The sequence below is a fragment of the Ylistrum balloti genome, unplaced genomic scaffold (genome assembly GCF_031769215.1).
Source record: "Ylistrum balloti isolate Yb309-2 unplaced genomic scaffold, AGI_CSIRO_Ybal_v1 Utg370056, whole genome shotgun sequence".
In the NCBI taxonomy this organism is placed as follows: domain Eukaryota; kingdom Metazoa; phylum Mollusca; class Bivalvia; order Pectinida; family Pectinidae; genus Ylistrum; species Ylistrum balloti.
Genome location: NW_026782106.1, coordinates 2,075,425 through 2,096,403, shown reverse-complemented (window position 1 = coordinate 2,096,403; position 20,979 = coordinate 2,075,425). Strand labels below are relative to the sequence as shown.

The following is a 20,979-nucleotide window of genomic DNA, read 5'->3' as shown; positions in this document are numbered from 1 at the left end:
CAGGACAGAAAAAGTATAAAACAGAGATAGTAAGAGCAGTAGACAGGACAGAAAAGTATAAAACAGAGATAGTAAGAGCAGTAGACAGGACAGAAAAAGTATAAAACAGGGATAGTAAGAGCAGTAGACAGGACAGAAAAAGAATAAAACGGAGATAGTAAGTGCAGTAGACAGGACAGAAAAGTATAAAACAGGGATAGTAAGAGCAGTAGACAGGACAGAAAAGTATAAAACAGAGATAGTAAGAGCAGTAGACAGGACAGAAAAAGTATAAAACAGGGATAGTAAGAGCAGTAGACAGGACAGAAAAGTATAAAACAGGGATAGTAAGAGCTGTAGACAGGACAGAAAAGTATAAAACAGTGATAGTAAGAGCAGTAGACAGGACAGAAAAGTATAAAACAGGGATAGTAAGAGCAGTAGACAGGACAGAAAAAGTATAAAACAGGGCAGTAGACAGGACAGAAAAAGTATAAAACAGGGATAGTACAGAGTATAAAACAGTAGACAGGACAGAAAAAGTATAAAACAGGGATAAAACAGAGATAGTAAGAGCAGTAGACAGGACAGAAAAAGTATAAAACAGGGATAGTAAGAGCAGTAGACAGGACAGAAAAAGTATAAAACAGAGATAGTAAGAGCAGTAGACAGGACAGAAAAAGTATAAAATAGGGATAGTAAGAGCAGTAGACAGGACAGAAAAAGTATAAAACAGGGAGAGTAAGAGCAGTAGACAGGACAGAAAAAGTATAAAACAGAGATAGTAAGAGCAGTAGACAGGACATAAACGTATAAAACAGAGATAGTAAGAGCAATAGACAGGACATAAACGTATAAAACAGGGATAGTAAGAGCAGTAGACAGGACAGAAAAAGTATAAAACAGGGATAGTAAGAGCAGTAGACAGGACAGAAAAAGTATAAAACAGGGATACTAGTAGTAAGAGCAGTAGACAGGACAGAAAAAGTATAAAACAGGGATAGTAAGAGCAGTAGACAGGACGGAAAAGTATAAAACAGGGATAGTAAGAGCAGTAGTCAGGACAGAAAAGTATAAAACAAGGATAGTAAGAGCAGTAGACAGGACAGAAAAAGTATAAAACAGAGATAGTAAGAGCAGTAGACAGGACAGAAAAGTATAAAACAGGGATAGTAAGAGCAGTAGACAGGGCGGAAAAGAAAAGGTTGATATCCAAAGTGTTGCAATGGGAAATATTAACTTTGGTTTCTCTAATATCCTTTAGGTAGAAGACACAAAAGACAAATAATGACCTCAAAGGGATACCCTCTTCAACGGTTTTTATGATAGTCATATCTCATTATTCATCGTGACATTGTTAATTGTTTTCAATATTGATTTCTCGAAGCTTTATAGTTCAAAACAAAGTCCGTCTTTTATATCTTGACACATGCTCAAATAAGTGTCTTTTGTTATCTTGGTGTTGGTGACATATGGTGTCGGATATTGTCATAGTCCAGCTAACCTGTCAGCACTCCAATGGTTACATCCTGGTCAGAGCGATAATACTAAGGTACAAACGAATTTATATGCTTGGTCTAAAGCGGGTTTCAGGAGAAAAAAAACACATGTACGCTTCCTAGAAGATTACCAATGAGCGACAACCAACTTCAACGACAATACAACATACCGTTATGCGACCTCGACATTCGTATCCTGTTCACTAAGTCGAGTTTGATTGGAAGATTATGTTTAAATGTAGATTTCGCATATACTTCGAAAATGAATATGATGATTATTTAACTCTTAAACAGATTGTCCAGAACTCTGAGACATCGGATTTCTCAAGCATTGGTCCTCTGAGATGACACACCTCAGTGGTCCTGATTAATGCTTTATTCATATTACTATCACATTCGCTGTTTAGAGATTATTGATTATATGATCATTTCGATATCACACGCCTTATCAGTCCGAGAGTCCTTATAAATTAGCCAGAGGACTAGAAGGCTTATTAGGAGTGTGATATCAAACTCGTCATATAATAGCTATTTTGTCATATTTTTTTCCCTCTTGAACTCATCAAACTCGACAATTCTTACCACACGTTCTTCTAAAATTGCTTTGGCATCATTAGTCCTAGACGCCATGTTTAGCTATTTACGTTCGCAGACGACAGCTGAATCACTAATAAGCGAAACCAATCTAGAAACGGCACCATCCAGAAATTTGAGTGAGACGAAAAACAACCCACATTTTTTTCCAGGACAACAATATTTATATTAAAATCAGGTAGGGATAAGCGGGAGAAGCAAAATTTTGAAAAATGAGAGGGGTTTTCACATAGCATTCTAGTGGTTTTGACACCACTTCTGGGGTGTTATATCACTTTAGGGGAGTGATATCACTTCAGGGGAGTGATATCACTTCGGGGTGTGTGAAATCACTTCATGGGGTGTGATATCACTTCAGGGTGTGTGATATCACTTCGGGATGTGATATCACTTCGGGGGTGTGATATCATTTCGGGGTCGTGTTATCACTTCGGGATGTGATATCACTTCGGGGGTGTGATATCACTTCGGGGTCGTGTTATCACTTCGGGATGTGATATCACTTCGGGGGTGTGATATCACTTCGGGGATCTGATATCACTTTGGGATGTGATGTCAATTCGGGGCTGTGATATCACTTCGGGGTGTGTGATATCACTTCATTAGGTGTATAATCACTTCAGGGTGTGATATCACTTCTGGTGTGTGATATCACTTTAGGGGAGTGATATCACTTTGGGGTCGTGTTATCACTTCTGGTGTGTGATATTACTTCATTGGGTGTGATATCACTTCGGGGGTGTGTTATCACTTCGGGGGTGTGTTATCACTTCGGGGATGTGACATCATTTCGGGGGTGTGATTTCACTTCAGGGGAGTGATATCACTTCAGGGTGTGTGATATCACTTCATTGGGTGTATAATCACTTCAGGGGTGTGTTATCACTTCTTGGGTGTGATATCACTTCTGCGGTGTGATATCACTTTAGGGGTGTGATATCACTTCGGGGATGTGACATCATTTCGGGTGTGAAATATCACTTTAGGAGTGTGTTATCACCTCAGGGTGTAATATCGCTTTAGGGGTTAGATATCACTTTAGGGTTGAGAGTCTGATATCAAATACAGACTTGTCACACATACAAACACGGTGTTATTGGTATTAAACACATGATAAATGTTATTATAACATAAGCTACTCCATATACCCAGAACGTAGAATTTGATATCAGTATCATGGCTACCAAATAACGAAATCAGCAGAAAAATAGCTGCTTTCAAAACGAGTTCGAATTAGAAAATACGCTTTATAGCTGTATCGTCCTTCTGGGACTTCCATTCATCGACATGTTCAACACTTGTTGGTAAAACTTGTCATGCAGTACATATTTTCATTTCTGTAAAATATGAAGCAGTTTCGAGTTTAGATTACGAATCTAGTACCGATACCATGCACCAATAAAATATTCAGTAAATATTGCAATGCTTGTCCATTCTATATATAACTGTTATATAACAAACGTTCTCATGAACAATGACCTTGTGTAGCTCCCAATGGACAACCTGCTGCAATAGATTGTTGATAAACTGATGTTATCTGAAATGGATTAGTAGTTACGATAAGAATAAGACTTAACAACATCGCTGTGTACAATACAGTTTAATAGAGAAACAAAACCCCTGATTAACAAAGGTAAACATAAAATCAGGAGCGATCACGTGATCAATTAGTCAACATTTTAAAACAAATCAATGTTTTTCAGAATGTTTATTTAATGTGTTGTTTTGTATTCAGTGGGGTATATTTGATTTATTGCAATACATTAATATATGTATCTTGTTTTATTTTTTAAAGGAATTTTTCTTTAATGACAATTTAATTTCTCTAACAGTTAGATGTGATGTTTTCAGTAAAGTAAGAAAGTAGCAAGATACGGCTAAGCAAGAAAATACCCTTAGAAAAAGTTCTAATATCAATAAGTACAAATGTAACGAATGATCTAGTTATCAGAATGAGAATGAGCCAAAAAAAAAAACAAACAAACAAACAAAAAACAAAACAAAAAAAAAAAAAACAGCAAAAAACAAGAATTATCTTTTATACACATATCACTGGCAAAGAAACGATCGAAGCGAATGTCACAGAACAGTAGGCGATAGCAGGCAAGAAACAAACTTTACCACTGTTTTTCTAGAAGTAGAAGTCAAATTACAAACTTAAATTCCCAATGTTCTCCAATTGTAACTGGTCAGTGCTTAGGCCTGATAAAAACTGGCAGGTTGCCACCTTGGATTCTGACAGCTGTATGTATGAAGTCATCGACCAAAAAACAATTATGCATATATTTGTTTACTCACACATTTACTGCAAAACAGAACTCAAAAGAATGATACCGCATATATATACATATATATATATATATTGGTTCTGCGGGAGCTTTCTCTCAAAACAAAATCTTGCAACACAGATTATAATCAGATACAGTAAAACCTGTAGTATGCTACTTTCCTTCTCCTTCTAGGGCTCGTCAGTGATGTTAAGAGCCTAAAATTTGAAACTAACAGACGATTGAGGGAGATTAAAGAAGAGGTCAAAATAAAAGTTAACATAAGGACTACAGGGACGGGACATCATGTTTATCAAAATGAAACGTGTGCAAAAAGGAAAATAAAATGATAATAAGCCTACAGACGGACAGAAATAAGAGAAAGAAAACAAAGAGCGATCACTCTACCAAGGCTTGTTAAGACGAAACCTCTACTAGCGAAAACAATGCTATATGATTTCACGAAAAAGGCTTATAAAGAGATCAGTCAAAAGTTAAGTGAATAATACAGCGGAAAAAGATAAAGATACAAAAGACTTCAACTTTTCAACACAATTGTTCCTGTTGTACAATCTTCTATATGTCCGGACCGTTCCAATATTACTTGCGATAACCTGTGATATATGCGGGTAGGATTATCACGTTTCTGATTCACTATTAGCACATGTAATCTATCTACTCTTAAGGCCAGACATGCATGCTACTTGATAGGCGATTGCTTAAAATCCTATTAAAATTTTTATTATCATGTAAAACATAAATAGCTTCATGCTGACACCCTTCGAACACGGACCTCCGCTGTATTGAGATTGTTCTTTTCATTTTCTTTAGTGTCTGATACATCTTTTGTCACTGGTTCAGGGTTTTGTTCATTGTTATCACCATAAACATGTATTAACAGTCTTTGTCCTTCTTCTGTCTCCTTGCTCGCGTCACACTCCTTGTCGTCTTCATTTGGAGTCATTGTCTTTGGTACTGATATAACACACGGATCCGCTGGTGAGGAATCACTCTTCACTGATATAGTATCATCACCATTCTTTATACTTTCGTTGTCTTCAGAAGAACTACTATCGGAAGTATTATTTATGGACAAGGACTGTTCAATGCTGCTTACACACGAAGCGAAACCATTGGCACCAATACTTTTTACTCCGAGATCCAGCAACGTCTTCAAGCTCTGGAGCGCCTCGGAAGTCCTTTTGGAAATATCCTCCAGGTTAGCCATTCTTTGATTTGCACTTTGTAAGGACAGCTTCATACACTGACCTTTCTGTGATATACCGTCCAGTCCGAGATTTAGCTTCTCTGTTCTATAAGTTATTGGAAAATATCCAATTAGTAAGCGTGAATGTGTACATGTTTTCATTCCAAAATCATTATATAACATCTATATTTCAGAACAATTTCAGTGTTCTGCTTTTGTGAATGAAAGTAATAATAAGAAATTGTTTAATAAAGTGTATATCGTTACCTTTCATCTATAACACGTATTCTTTCCGCTTGTGATGACCGGAAGTCCGTATCTGTTTGCCGGAAGTAATCTTCTACACATTCTGACTCAAACTCATGTAGGTGATCAGTATCCTTGTGGGACAAAAATAGTTCTGTGGAAGAAAGGAGATGATGGGACTACGACAAAAATATATATTTAGCCAATACGTGTTGCAATATTATATATAATTACACCAGTTAAAAAGCATTGTAAAATGCTGTATCAATGCATATATTAAGAATTACGAATTTGCTTTGAATTAGAAATAGACTCGATCGCTTAACAGATTACGAATTGTATAGTAATAATGAAACATGGTTGATATTCAAGAGTATCATGCATAGTGTATCCGAATGATAACTGTACAATCTGGGAGAAAATAAATTAAGTCGGACAGATGTACTTACTCAAGCCGTTCTCAAACTTTGAGTCTGTCCCCTTACATCGTCGAATAAGGTATCTTACGCTGAGGAATATGTGACTGATGAACACCAATGGAGCTGGTAAGATGGGGCACATTTTGTATCTCATAACAAGCATATATTGCTGAAACTTCCATATCTCTTTTACATTGGACACGTTAGCGATAAAAGTAGCGCTGCAATGGTAAATACAATAATATCAATAAATGGTCACACAGGCTGGTAATGAACTTCTTCTTACCAATGTATCTTATCGCTTGTTTATCTATCTACTCTTTTGATAATATCAATAAATGGTCACACAGGCTGGTAATGAACTTCTTCTTACCAATGTATCTTATCGCTTGTTTATCTATCTACTCTTTTGATGATATCAATAAATGTTCATACAGGCTGGTAATTAACTTCGCTTGTTTATCTGTCTACTCTTTTATTTGTTTTAATGTGTTTTAGGTATTAATGTCTGTAATTGGAAAGTTGCTTACTGATAACGGTGTTGTGTACGGGAGTGATATCCTAGATAGAAGAAAGCTATATATTGTATGGAGGAAGAGATACAAATTAAAAAAACAAACAATAAACAGATATGACTTTTAGAAAATTACCAATTCTACTTTTTTGATATGCTATAAATTTGTTTTTCAATTTTTTTGTTTTTGTTTTGTTTTTATTTTGCTGTGTGTGTGTGTGTGTGTGTGTGTGTGTGTGTGTGTGTGTGTGTGTTGTGTTATAATAACATACGCAAACCAACAAAAGCACCACAACGTGTTATTCTTGATTTAATTTTCAAAATTCCTTTTAATCTATGAAACGTTCTGAGTGATTCATGTACCATCAAACCGAACAAAACTAAAGAACCATTTACACGGACCCTGAAAAAGTATAAAGATAATGAGACCAGACGTTTCGGAAGAGTGATCGTGTCCTGCTTCAGCCATGTCACCCAACATGAAAGTTTGGTCATTTTAAGTAATTAATGTCATGTTCCAATGGACAAAGTACAAACAACAACGAAACCATCAGGCAAACTAACGAGCATCAATCATAATATAACGATTATATTATCTTTATCAATCTGTATCTCTGGAAACCCGATAATTATCTGGCAGTTGCCGACATCTTGCCAGACAATCGTGATATTTGGAGTTTGTACAAAAGCCCCAGAAGCAAATAGTACCTTTCAATACCAATTTCGAATTAGATGCACTAGAGCTAAATAATGAATTAAGCTGTATCATTCAGCTTTTTTGCCCTTTTTAATGGACTCGATAATGACGATAAGTTTCTATAATTCGAAATCTAGGCGACAACTGATGAAGACCAAATTTGTTAATCCAGGAGCAGAGTAATACTCAACGGGGAATTTGCAACAATCACGCTTATAGCGTTTGGTGGAAAGTTTGATTTGTTTGATTTTAGGATTAGATCAAAGTCAAAGACAAACGTAGAAGTATGACGTGTGCTTGACTTTCTGGTGGGTTTATATGGTGGGCACAGACAAAACATTTCTTGTTATCTAGATAAAAAACATTATTAATATTTTTCTAAATTTTAAATTGAATGACTTTGCAAGGTTTGTGGGTATTTGCTAAGCGCTGCGATAGATTCAGCGTCATGTGGAAAGCAAAATGAGACAGATATGCCACTTGTCTGTTGATCTATTCATCAAACTCGACAAAAATATTTTCGTCCAGAAATTCATTCGACTTTTACGATATCATTCCATATATAAATTCGTCTTTGATTTAGGCGTATTTTCACGAAGTACGCTTTTATTTGTACCACTGTTCACAACTGAAGAGAAAGATATCATAACCTCAGAATGAAGGGGGTTGTTCTGCTTTGAAATGGGTTTAGTAGTAGAAATGGAGTTCAAGCCGGTCATATCTCATTTGGAGCTTTCTAAAATCCTCAAATAAATACTTTCACTTCACAACAGTCTTGCAACAAGACTATTCTTAATTTGATTGTCGGTTAACATCCAACAATTCATCTTCGAGACTTACTTGAAGCGGGCGATTAACATGTTGACGAGTAGGACATAGATGAGGAGAAGATAAACACACATGAAGGCAGGAGCGACCCAGGACCCGTATGTACAGCCACCAGGGTGATTGTCGGGATCATAACACGCTAGGGAAAATAAAGAAAAAAAGTGAAGGAAATATGAATGTATTATTTGGAGAATATTAATTACATAATAATCATTATTCCAGCTCCTACAAAGAGCGGTAAGAATGAAATGTCGTAAAGCTACTACATTTGTAACTAATTACAATTTCATGATATTAATAACCCAATTAGAATTATTCATGGCAACAAAACTCATAAATGACATGTCAACAGAATCTTAAACTCCTGGAATATTCTATAATGTATTGTTTTTTTGGCATTTTGAGCTATAAAGACATCTTGTGGTAACGTGTCTATTTAGAGGTAACAACAAGGAAAATGAAAAGTCAATAGGAACGCTTGATAAATGTTCACCGAGAACGAATCTGGGAGTCCCAGAAGGGTAAGCTTTTTCTGCTTAATTAATGGTACCACCAATGCAAATATACCCGATAGGTCAATTAATTGAGAATCAGATACAGCAACGAGACTTTCTCACTTAGCAACGAGTTTTGAACGCATGCGGGTTCATACCGCACAAAGGTACGAAATATTGAGGTCATGCTGGTGACCAAATAACCTCATTATTAGGTATGTTAAGTTGAGGCATCATAAATAAATATTGTGATATCGTATAGGAGTGATATTTTCACTATTTTTTCCACATTACAATAAAGTGATCGCGAAAATTAAGCACCTGAAACAATGGGACAAGCGTATATATGATGTCCTTTTACATCGATAGCGCGAACTTTTGATTCATTGATATATAATTAAGTCTTTTTAAAGAAACAAATCCAGTGAAGGTTTCGACCCTCGTAAATCACCAGCTATACGGTATTAGGACAACACTTAAAATATTGAGTCAGCTGCAACATGTCAGCATTTTGGGTGGAGAAAAAACCCTCTTAAATGCATTAACGATATATATCTTACTGTCGATTTCGTGAGCAAACAACTCGCCGTAGATCATCCAATAGGGGTAGAAGAAGACGTTCCGGACGAGTTTCCAGGAGGGCTCTTCATGTTGAAAATGTATCGACTGTCTGACGATTCCAAACGTTATCACTACTATGACCATGATGACGGTAAAGTAACACATGTCTATGAACTACAAATTAAAAAAAATACACAGTTTTAGAAAATGAGTTTATAAATACATATTAGTTTAAACTTAAAACTCGATGTGAGGGACAAACTCGACAACGTTTGTTAGTAAACATAGAATTTCCACTAAATTAAGATGTTATCAAAGACATACAAAATATCACGATGTCGGATACTTTCATAAGAACACAGTTTGCATTTATGTACTTAATTGAGCAATTAAATTTGACATTCATCGAAACTGTTTTATTCTGGTTTATGAAAACACCAATACATAAAAACGAATACCAACATGTGGAAACATCATTAACGAAATTCGCTGAAATTGGGGCAATTAAAACCACTCACCAATTTGGCCATTATCTTTATGTACGGTCCGAGGTATCTGTTGACTGATATCATCTGTAGAATTCTTGGGTACCAGAACACAATATTTATTGTGTATAAAATACGGGCGTCTCGTAAAGTGGCCGGTATAAATCGTAAAGTTACTGCCATGGCAAAGCTTGTTAAAGCCATAGTGTCCCATATGTTCCATTTCTGGCTGAAGTACAAATTCATCTTCTTTGTAAAGTTGACTGGTTCTGATGCTATGATCTGAAAACAGAAATGACATTGTATATGCAGATTGATTTATACAGGTTCACCACTCCTTATGTCAGTTAAGGAATGTTTGGTAACCAGATACCATTAGGGAAACAACAATTGTGAAACTATGAAGACACAATCATTTGTTCTAAGTGGTGTGAAAGTTCATAAACAAACAGATATGTCACATTTCGGTCGAAGTTGAATTAACTTGTTTTTTCTACTTATGATTTTTGATGATAATTCCATAGATCCTGTTATAAGTGGAATTTGTCATGTGTAGACGCGATACATTCTGCAGAATGCATGTCACGATATGTTCAACTTTATATGGTCGGCACGTCATACTTTTTATTTACCGGTCTGATTTTGTCCAGTGCTGTATAATTATTGGGTCGGTACGTCATACTTTTGACTTACCGATCTGATTTTGTCCAGTGCTGTATAATTATTGGGTCGGTACGTCATACTTTTTATTTACCGGTCTGATTTTGTCCAGTGCTGTATAATCATTGGGTCGGTACGTCATACTTTTGACTTACCGATCTGATTTTGTCCAGTGCTGTATCATTATTGGGTCGGTACGTCATACTTTTTATTTACCGGTCTGATTTTGTCCAGTGCTGTATAATTATTGGGTCGGTACGTCATACTTTTTATTTACCGGTCTGATTTTATCCAGTGCTGTATAATTATTGGGTCGGTACGTCATACTTTTGACTTACCGGTCTGATTTTGTCCAGTGCGGTATAATTATTGGGTCGGTGCGTCATACTTTTGACTTACCGATCTGATTTTGTCCAGTGCTATAGTGGCTACATACACCATGACTACCATTTCTTGCCACTTGGGTTCCGGGTAGGTTCTCACAAGGACAACGTATGTGTAGCACATAAGGAACAGAATATAGCTCATCTGTAACAACAATCAGAAATGTTTGATATTTCAGACCTAACCAGGAAACGAAAATGTTTATTAACCCTGAGTTCAGTCAAAATGGGGTTATAGTTCCTGTCTCCAGAGAAATTGACATCGTACCCCAAACTACTGAGAATTCCCATAAGCACGATCGCTAGCAATTTTGTTGTACCAAACAATTATATATCACAGAGATACGTAAAACAGAATGTAAGAAGACACTAATGTATCAACGGAATTTCAATCCAGGCTTAAAATTGATGATATTATGACAAAACGTGAATATACGCAAGATTTACATGAATGACCATACAATGATAATAAAACTTTCAGACAAGAATCGGACACTTCATATCGCACAAATATACATAATTTATATCAGATCAGGATGTCGTCCGCAAATCCACCATAATAAAGGAGGGAAATGCTTTAAATGTTTTGTAAACCTAGTAATACAAATGTTTTTAAAATTTAAATACAATTTTTAGTACCTTCAAGGTTTTTGAAAAGTCACTTTTTGGCGAAAGTAGTAGATGGCGCCAAGAGAGCGTCATCGACAACGCCTACTATAGAAGGATGAATCGAAGAGCAAATCATTACCTTAAATATTTTATTTACTTCTTTTTTAAACCTGTGTGTATAAGAACAATGGATGTAAGCAAACATTGCCAATATACATATAATAAGCGTAGTGAAAAGACCGCTTGCTCTTGCGAAATCGCCATTTCTAATATCGATAACCGCTAACATTGGGTTGATAATGCATTACAAAAACAAACACGAAATACACAACAAGAATAAACGAGGTCTTCATATGCAATAGCACAAGTATTTTGCTATCAAAGCGTGCAAATTTGTCACACTAAGATTATCCATCTTTCATGCTGAGTATTAACAGCGGGAATGAAGGTATTCTAACACAACATCCACATCGTAATGCCATTAAGTATGAACTAAGTTTTCACTTACTGCATTCATCCAGAACTTAGTGATTGGAGCATTGTAAAACTCGTAGACTTTTCTGTCCAATCGGAGTTCTTTCTTTTTTGCCGGAAAATAGATTCCGTAAGAATTGTCTGTGACGGCCGACGCGTCAGTGGTAGTGGATTCCTGAGACTTCAGAACAGAGCGACCTAAATGGAAGCTTGGACTGTTGTTTACACTTGGACTGGTTGGCACACTAGGATTGGATGACGTTGGGGTCTGAAAACTTGTTTCCGTGTTCTCTTCGCTGTGGAAACACTACAGTAAAATGACAAACAACGTAATTACACATTATTTAAAACATTTAGAAAAAACAAGAATCAGAATGAATAATTTCCTAAGTAACACAAAACACGCAAATTTATATTAGGTCGTTTTACTACTTAGGATAATTACGGGTAACGACAATAGATTGTTTCCTATAGGATCACAGTTTAAACACCACTTAAACCGTCGGCCCTAAAAATGTAATAGACTTTCTATCGTTCAAAACGAGTTCAGATAATAAATTCAAATGTATCCCAGATAACTTATTTTAAAAAATGGATATATTATTTGGAACATATTCTAATTTAAAGAAAAGATAAAATGACAGTGATAGCACATTTCTATATTTTGAGATATGAAGACGAAGCTGATAAATTAATTTGCGTGAGAATAAAATAAGATACATGAATATTACCTCATTAACATTTCCAGAGTTCATCTCGTCACTGATTGACATATTTCTGTCATTCAGACCCTGAGCCTGGAGTTCATACAAATGTTCCTCAAGGGTCTGTGGCATCAATTTCAGTTCTTCCTTAGTCTTGAACTGGAGAACAGCTATGCATGGAGGGCAAAGGATTCCTAATATCACCTATTGAAAGAGAAGTACGGCTTACATTAATTAGGGACTACCAGCCGATGAAAACACATTAATTGAAGATGACATATTCAAATCTAATATGACATCATATGTGACACCAGACACAATAACGTAAAACCTAGACCTGAAGTCTCACTTTCGATAATGATAAATCAGACCAGAAAATATGGACAGATTTGCATATGTAGACAGATACAGTATTATTGGTATCAGTTTAATATGTCTATTCGTTTTAATATAATTATCATATACATTATTTATTTGACGCGACAAGAATATCAAAATATTAATACTATTGTTTAGTCATTGTCATTTCTCTTTAGTGTATTACGTAACACAGTACACTAACAGACATGGTATACGTGTTTCCTGATTCTACATATGTTAATCTATCACTACGTGGGTCGAATCAGGTTTCTCATGAATTCTCATGAAGCTGTGACTTCAAACCGTTGTGTGTCATGTCCTTGGGCACTGCACTTTAACACCTATGCTCAGTATAGCATGCGACATGCCTCTCACATGAGATTCAGTAACTTAGTCACCAATGATTAACCCAGCAAACTCATTCTAGCACGATGTTCTGTAATTAGTCACCAAAGGCATGTTCCCTATATAGCGGTTTTCGTGCAAGATATCGAAAGTTAATGTATAAACATATTATTCCTTGTTTCAAGAATTGCCGTTTAATGAAGATAATGGCGAAGTTTTATGATCAGCATCATGATGTTGTCTCCAAGCCAATGCCGTATGACATTATGAAAGTGCTTTGTGGACAATAGTATCATCCCTTCAGGAAATGTAATATTTCCTTGTTCGGTCTGAAATTGGACTGGTTGCATGCTGGGATGAATTGCTACCACGTTCGTTCAAATGAATGATTTTGACTTACTTCCAATTGTGTAGAAATATTTAAACAACCTCTTATCAAAGAAGACGTCTTCCACCCATTTAGTTAATAATTGTAAAGTAAACAAGATTAATCTTACAGTATACACATTTCATGTCTTTAACACAGGTGTGTGATATTGCAACATACATCAACATACTTTCAAACTGCTGTTTTTCCGTGTACGAAGCCCGCCCATCCACATATCGTTCAGGAGGATCTGGCAACATCTATGGGCTACAAACTTTCGATGATTGGCAGACACTGCTAAGCCAATGCATGTTTGGTTGCTGAAGTTCTTGAGCTCGTATGTCAATAAATGCTGAGTGCATGCATCATCAATCTTGTAGCAGTGTTCCAACAGCTCCAGGGATAATTTCATAAAGACCCTGAAATCAACGACGATCTTGTTTGGGAAAGTATAAATATATATATAATATTTTTAACATCATTGGTGTTTATAGAGATCTTACGTATTAGGGGCGGACTGAGGCAGAAAACGAAAGTGGTAGAGAGGCAGATCCAGAAACATAACAGCACAGAGAGAAATACAGAGAAAGAGTGACAGAAAAATACAGGTCAGGGAGAAAGACATAGACAGAAACGGAGAGAAAGAGATGATGGCATTAAGACAGACAGATAAACAAAACTATGACAGAGACAACATTACATTGACAGATTTAAAGCTTACTTGGCGTTTGACCGAAGGCCATCCGAGATGTCCACTTCCAGATCGTATCGGTCAGCTTCTGCCGCCATCGCCTTATTTAGTTTACACGCCACTAATGCCTTCAATGTTGTATTGAATATAATTATTATTTAAGTGTTAAGATATGTAATATTCAATAATTCAATAATTTAACAAATAAAAAAAATCTTTCATCAATTAAGGATGAAACCTTTCATATCTTGTATATTCTATGTTTTCTACCTGCATTCAGTATATACATGGTCAATCAATTATGCCTCTCCTATTTTTTATCATTTCAATTAAATTAAGGATAGCACGGGTCTTTGCAAAAGACATATATGTTACGATGTTATCGTGAGCGGTGACTGAAATTTTATTAGAAAATCTTAGTATTTGTTGTATTACCCTTTTATCTAAAATAAAGATTGACTCTTTTTATTTCCTCTCTTTAGGATTTGTAAACACTTTGTAGGCATTTATACAAACGTTCGCCGTTGCTTCCTTGCCTGCTCATCTTACTTAAATAACTAGTTATGGCCTCGTTGATTTCTCGCAACAAGTACAAATCTTAGCCATAGTTACATATATGTCAATTTGCCTTCTCTTTATAGATACATACCTTCTCCATTGCCTCGTTGCCGTGTCGCCATATATACACTTTTTACGTACCTTAGATATTCTTTTATCCTTGATGAACACCTTGCTCCTTGCATTGTCTCCCTTTTACCGTAGTAAACACATTGTCGACATTTACACATACCTTAGCCATAGCCTCGGTTCCCTGTCGCCATAGATACACGGCCATATCTTGTCGTTTCATAAGGACTGCCCAAATCAGTAAGTCATGGAAGGGAAGAGGGAAAAGCTCCTGAGCTCCTGTGGTATCCATGATCATGGGCATAGATGTCACCAGTCTTCCCATGTTTCCGACAATACTCTGTAAACATGAACGTTTTTATAACTCAACATGAAGATCAAACTCCCAATGTCGTTAACATTAGTAGGCCTGATCAGAATATTCATCTCAGATCATTCTAATATGGCGGAGGTTTAACATCTAGGCCCTTAGAATTGTTGACGAAACAGCAGTATGATGCCGTTCAATTCACTGTTTTGCTCTAATGCATTTTATTTCAAAAGTTTGCATCAAATTACTAGTGCATCATCTGTACAATCTCCTAAGACTCTCCAGTGATCTCATATCACGAGATTGTCAAAATCTATGCAATTAAAGAATCTCAAGATATATCGGAAAATTGATATTGATAATAATAATTTCAAAAACGAATTCTTAATATTGAAATATGTTAAAATAACCAGTCCATGCGCGCATTTTCAATAAATTCAAGGAATTGAAACATATCGAGCATTGTGACAAGCATATAAATAACATCTTTCAATGCGAACTAGGAATTAAATAGAGTAGATGAAATTTAATGAAATAAACTGTATCATAGTTAAGTCTTTTTGTCCTCCTCAAACAGATCATTGTTTATAACGTCACGCAGATTTAGTATATTTTGGAGCTTGGCGCGTTTGTATAGTCATAATTATATAAAAATATGATTGATGATAAGTGTTAAAAAGTATATAACAGCTTATATACAGTACCAGGGTTAAGATATTATATGTTCCAACACAGTAAGCACCTGACTCATCGAATACCTTTGTATAACTTAAACACTGAGAGGTACGTTATACGGAAGTTTTCCGGTCGTCATAGTGCTCTCTTTGAGAGATCCTCTATGTCTTTGTGCGATATGAAGCTGGACGTATTTGATGCTTGTTAGTTCGCCCGTTTTTTCCGTTATTGTTATCATTTGAGAACGTGATATTTCTTACTTGGATTGACCAAGGTTTACATGGCGGGTGTTGTCGATGAAGTAGAAGACGCTTACTCTCCCGATACACCTGGTCTTATTATCCTTGTACTTTTCCATGAGTATCCGTGTAATTTTTTTTTTACACTTTGTCCTAGTTTTATTTAATGTTAAATTAAGTTTGGATTATGATTATGGTGACATGTTGGTATTTCTGCTTGTGTTTTTATTTTTGTTTTTTGTTTTTTTATCATATATATATTTTACAATAAACCAGTCTTACGTTGCGTTTAATGGCGTTATACTTCTGTTTAAATCGTTTACGGCAGTACCCTGACCGATAGGCTCCCTCCATCAACTGTTCTACCACAGCCCCGATATCCAACATCGTATAGCGATAGCTGGAGGAGATATTCTGAAACCAATAGAAATCAAAACAAATAAAAAAAACCTAATCAAAGCATCTTACAAGGTACAAAGTAATACTGATCTGGTATGGCAATACTAAATACACAAGTCAGACACGAAACGACAGTGACGGCACCGGAACGGGGCATTGTTAATTTCATGTTCATTCCGATTGATTTCTGAGCGTCAATCGGGATCCATCATGCATAAATGTCGTCCTTTATTACAGAGGCAAAGGCTTTTATTAATATGTTATATATCATTATCATTATATCAAAGACTAAGAATAACGTTGTGACAGCAGATATCTAGGAACAATGGATGTATCTATATATGTGTACCTTTTTCTTGGTGTCCTGTACAAGATGCCGTAGAGTGTTTGCAGGCCCGAGTCTCTGAACATAGAATAAACGATATGTAAGTGTATATCATCATGTAGAAACTTTAAATCTACATGTCCTGGTATCTAGATGTCATGAAACATTTTAACCATCATTGTATAGTATTTATCGAATCTTTAATTTACGATCAACGTTACGATAACAAAAGTATTAGCTGGTTTCAATCTCTCCATTACAACAAATGATATTTGTCAATTTAGACATTATCAGTATCCGCACTCAACATTATGTACGCTAGGAAATACAACGGAGACAAAAACATTAGAATAATTAAAAGCTATTGTCACTACTAGCTAGGACATGAAAAATGACAGACATTACGTTTATATATATCTTAGTTAATAATAAAAAAGACTAACGACCGACTTGAACTAGTTGCTTTCACACCTCCATGTCACCTGTGATATTTGATAGAAAGATAGAAAACTACTCTTAACTATTACGCCCAGAAATCCTATTGCTTTAAAACAGATAAAATCTCTGTCAAGACCTATAGGTTTCCACTTTATAAACTTCCTCCTAGGACATTTACCGTATTATAGAGCTCTTCCAGACGTGCTATTGTGAGGAAGGTTTGCATTTGAAAACCATTCTCTATGAGGACCTTAACAGCATCGATCCGATCGTTCAGGAGTGCCTCCATCATCGACTGCTCTAGCGTACCCTCCTGCATGGTAAACAAATTGTGACAACATGATATCACTGGACCATAATGATTAATCATATTATGATCCATTCAACAAATTCACATTCAAATATGTTCAAAACACGGTGATCTCAAAGGAAAGCAGCTATCAAAATAATCATTGGAAAGAAGGCAAATAAAATACAATGTGCAATTCATGGCTAGAATGAAGGCGACATCAAAATGATGAACAACATAACCTTCTGAGTGAGTTCTATATGAACTGTTGTTGAAACTGAGGCTTACATAATATCTAAGAAATCAAAAACACGATGATGAAAAAATCATACCTGGTTGTTCTTAAAGAAAGTTAGCTACGTTTTAAAGGGTACGTCCAATGCTTATTAGTTTCATTGTTAAATAATATTGTGCAAAAGATAATTGCACCTTAAAATGCCAATTTATAATTTGATACCATAGATCTCAATAATGAATTTAACTGCATTTAACAGCTGTTTCGTCCATCTGGGACTCGCTAGTGAGTCAAAAGTCTAAACTATTTAAGCCTAATATTTAAACGTGTTACAAAGTGCTACCAGGACCACCAAACGCCCGATAGGTAAACCACTAATGACATCCTTGTGCACTTCACCACAAATATGACTTATGCTTTATGAATACATTGACAATAGGCAACAAAACAGGATATAGTTACACAATACACAATGCCATTCTAAACATATATTCAAAACCAGCTTAAATATAACGTTCTGTGATGAAAGATAAACATTACCTTTTTCATGGTATTGATATCTTCTTCCCCGATACTGAAGCGACATCTGAGGGATGCCGAACTTCTTGCCGACCATATTGACGCTTTGCTCTCATTACCTAAAAATTAATAGAAAAATATATTTCAGGCATGCTTCATAAAGTACTTTTCCAAATGGGATTCTAATTGACTAAGTTATAGCAGGAACGACTAGAATGAAATAGGAACGGAACCGATATCATAACAAAAGCTAAGACATCGACTAGTTATTAATAATCAGAATCATGATATCGACACCGAAATGTAATCAGAGGCATAACAGCTGTAGCACGGAATGGTATTTCTAAACTAAATTATTTACTTTCTAACATGAAATGATACATAATTATAATATCTAAAATAACAGATGTAAAGCAGAATCTTAAGATTGATGACTGCGGTATTTGTATGTCATCAGATAAGAATGGTAGGTATGTAGCACGTCTATAGCATACAATAAACAGTCCGAAACCATCCTATGTCCTTAATATACACTACAAGTTGACATAATGACAAGTTATAATCAATTCAAAATGTGTATTAACCAAGAATGCTGTAAACCTAACGAGCATTACATCGAAATAATTAACAGAAATTTACAAAATATCACAACGATGTTACATCAAATTTCTGTAAAAAAAATATAAATATAATTTATCTAGAACATGAAACTTTAAAAATATTCTTTAAAAATGCAATATCATTCTAACTTGATAAAATATAATCTGTTTGCAAAGTTGGACGAAACCTACTTTTGTTTATACTATATACACACCAATCGATATCATAACAAATCAATATCAAGAGTTCGATTAGGATATTAGTGAATTTTTGTTAATTTAATATATTCTATCTGTAAAACAGATTTAATTCAAGATGAAAACTACGAACTGCCCTTAGCAAAAAAAAGGTCCTTGAAATGTAGCTATCTGTCAGATACAAAAAGAACAGATTGGTTATTGTCCTATATATAAAATAGATATATAACTGTCCACTGACCATAAAGAGGTCAACACTTCACACTAAAAATGATAGATTAGCATAGGCGTGGGAACTCCGTATTTCTGCTGAATAAACATATCATATTAATACCACCATACGTTACGTACAGAAATCAAGTATTATTAAACACTGAAATAATTCGTCCTAACATAGAATAATATCAAGAATTTATCCAAGCAAAATCCGTGTTTGTTTTACAAATCCGTTCTCGTGTTATGTATCAACAACTGAGATGTTGAGACGAATGTTTCCGTTACTCCGGCACAGTGTTTCGTTACATTGCGTTTCGTCTATTAATACACATCCTTAAACACTCATCAATCCTCTGTTGTAATCCTCGAAATTATATAAGAATATGTATACTCAAAACAAAGGATTCTTACTACGAAGTATCGAATGCATTGTTGATAATTCCAAACCATCCAGTAATCACGAACAGGTTGATATAATTAAGGTGTATTGTCCATTGTTTACGAACTGTGACAGGAAGTTGTCTACCACATCTGTTATATTGAAATGACAGTCATATCATCCCGTTAATTGTATTATACATAAATGATTTACATAATGCAATGTGCATAATTTTCATATACCTGCGTCATGACTTATCGTCATTATCTTTCCGAAATTCCAATTTATCTCTAGTACATGTACAATGACAAAGAACACACACACATATATATATATACATATATGGTTAAATCTTCTCGCGACTTTGTTCCTGGTTACATATGTTTTTAGCAAAGGTATCACCTGAGGATGGCCGTAAGGCCTGAACATGTAAGCGATTATCACGTGCAATCTCCGTGTTTACATTTTTTGTATAAACATTGAGCCCGGGCCACTGTCTTGTTTAAGTTTAACTCTAATTTAAACAACATCAGTAGTTCTTTTTACCCGTCTTCGTCGAGAGGAAATTCATAAATATATATATATATATTAAGTACTAGGTAGAGTATTCCCTGTCATCAATCAGTTACGTAAAGTCGATAAGATGATTGCCGAAAAAAACAGAGAATTCCAAAGTGCTAACATAATCTTAATTCAAACTCAAAGACAGGACGAAATATATATATATATAAAACAAATTTACATGGAGACTTCCGAAAAAAGTACAAAGTAAATAAGATAGTTTTCTACATTAGCACATAATCGTTATCGATAGTTATCCGTTATAAATGGCTGTGCCATTACTATTCACATGCATCAGTTCGGTACTGGTGTCTGCAAGGCTTTGCTTTGATATTGTTATATATTTTCTATCTTAATTACATTCTATAATAGCTGTTTAAAAAAAACATTGGTTTCCCGCATGAAAAATTTTAATTATGCTGTTGATAATTTCATATTGATTTATTGTTTTATTCTGTATGCAAATCAGACAAACATATATAGTAACAAATATATAAAAATACACACGGAACTGTCTTCAAAAAGATACAGACTATGACGACAGTAAGAAAAGGTAAACCAAAATTAAATTCATACATACGTTTCAT

At 35.2% G+C, this 20,979-nt stretch overlaps 1 protein-coding gene across 1 annotated transcript; it reads right to left on the bottom strand.

Moving 5' to 3' along the window:
- Positions 1–5,105: 5,105 nt before the first annotated feature.
- On the bottom strand, positions 5,106–20,979 carry LOC132549426 (transient receptor potential cation channel subfamily M member 1-like). The gene is made up of 17 exons (XM_060213360.1): positions 20,973–20,979; positions 18,461–18,558; positions 17,575–17,709; positions 16,983–17,036; positions 16,517–16,648; positions 15,174–15,350; positions 14,414–14,511; positions 13,883–14,111; positions 12,648–12,824; positions 11,951–12,223; positions 10,850–10,978; positions 9,824–10,072; positions 9,305–9,479; positions 8,263–8,389; positions 6,242–6,432; positions 5,814–5,946; positions 5,106–5,652 (listed from the first exon to the last, which is right to left on the bottom strand). The coding sequence occupies exons 1-17, from the start codon at positions 20,977–20,979 to the stop codon at positions 5,106–5,108; spliced, it is 2,931 nt and encodes a 976-aa protein (XP_060069343.1).

Coding starts and splice junctions, on each gene's coding strand:
- LOC132549426 (XM_060213360.1), bottom strand. Junction 17,037..17,574: donor TGGAAGAGCTCTATAATACG/GTAAATGTCCTA, acceptor TTCTATGTTCAG/AGACTCGGGCCTGCAAACAC. Junction 5,947..6,241: donor AAAGTTTGAGAACGGCTTGA/GTAAGTACATCT, acceptor TTTCTTCCACAG/AACTATTTTTGTCCCACAAG.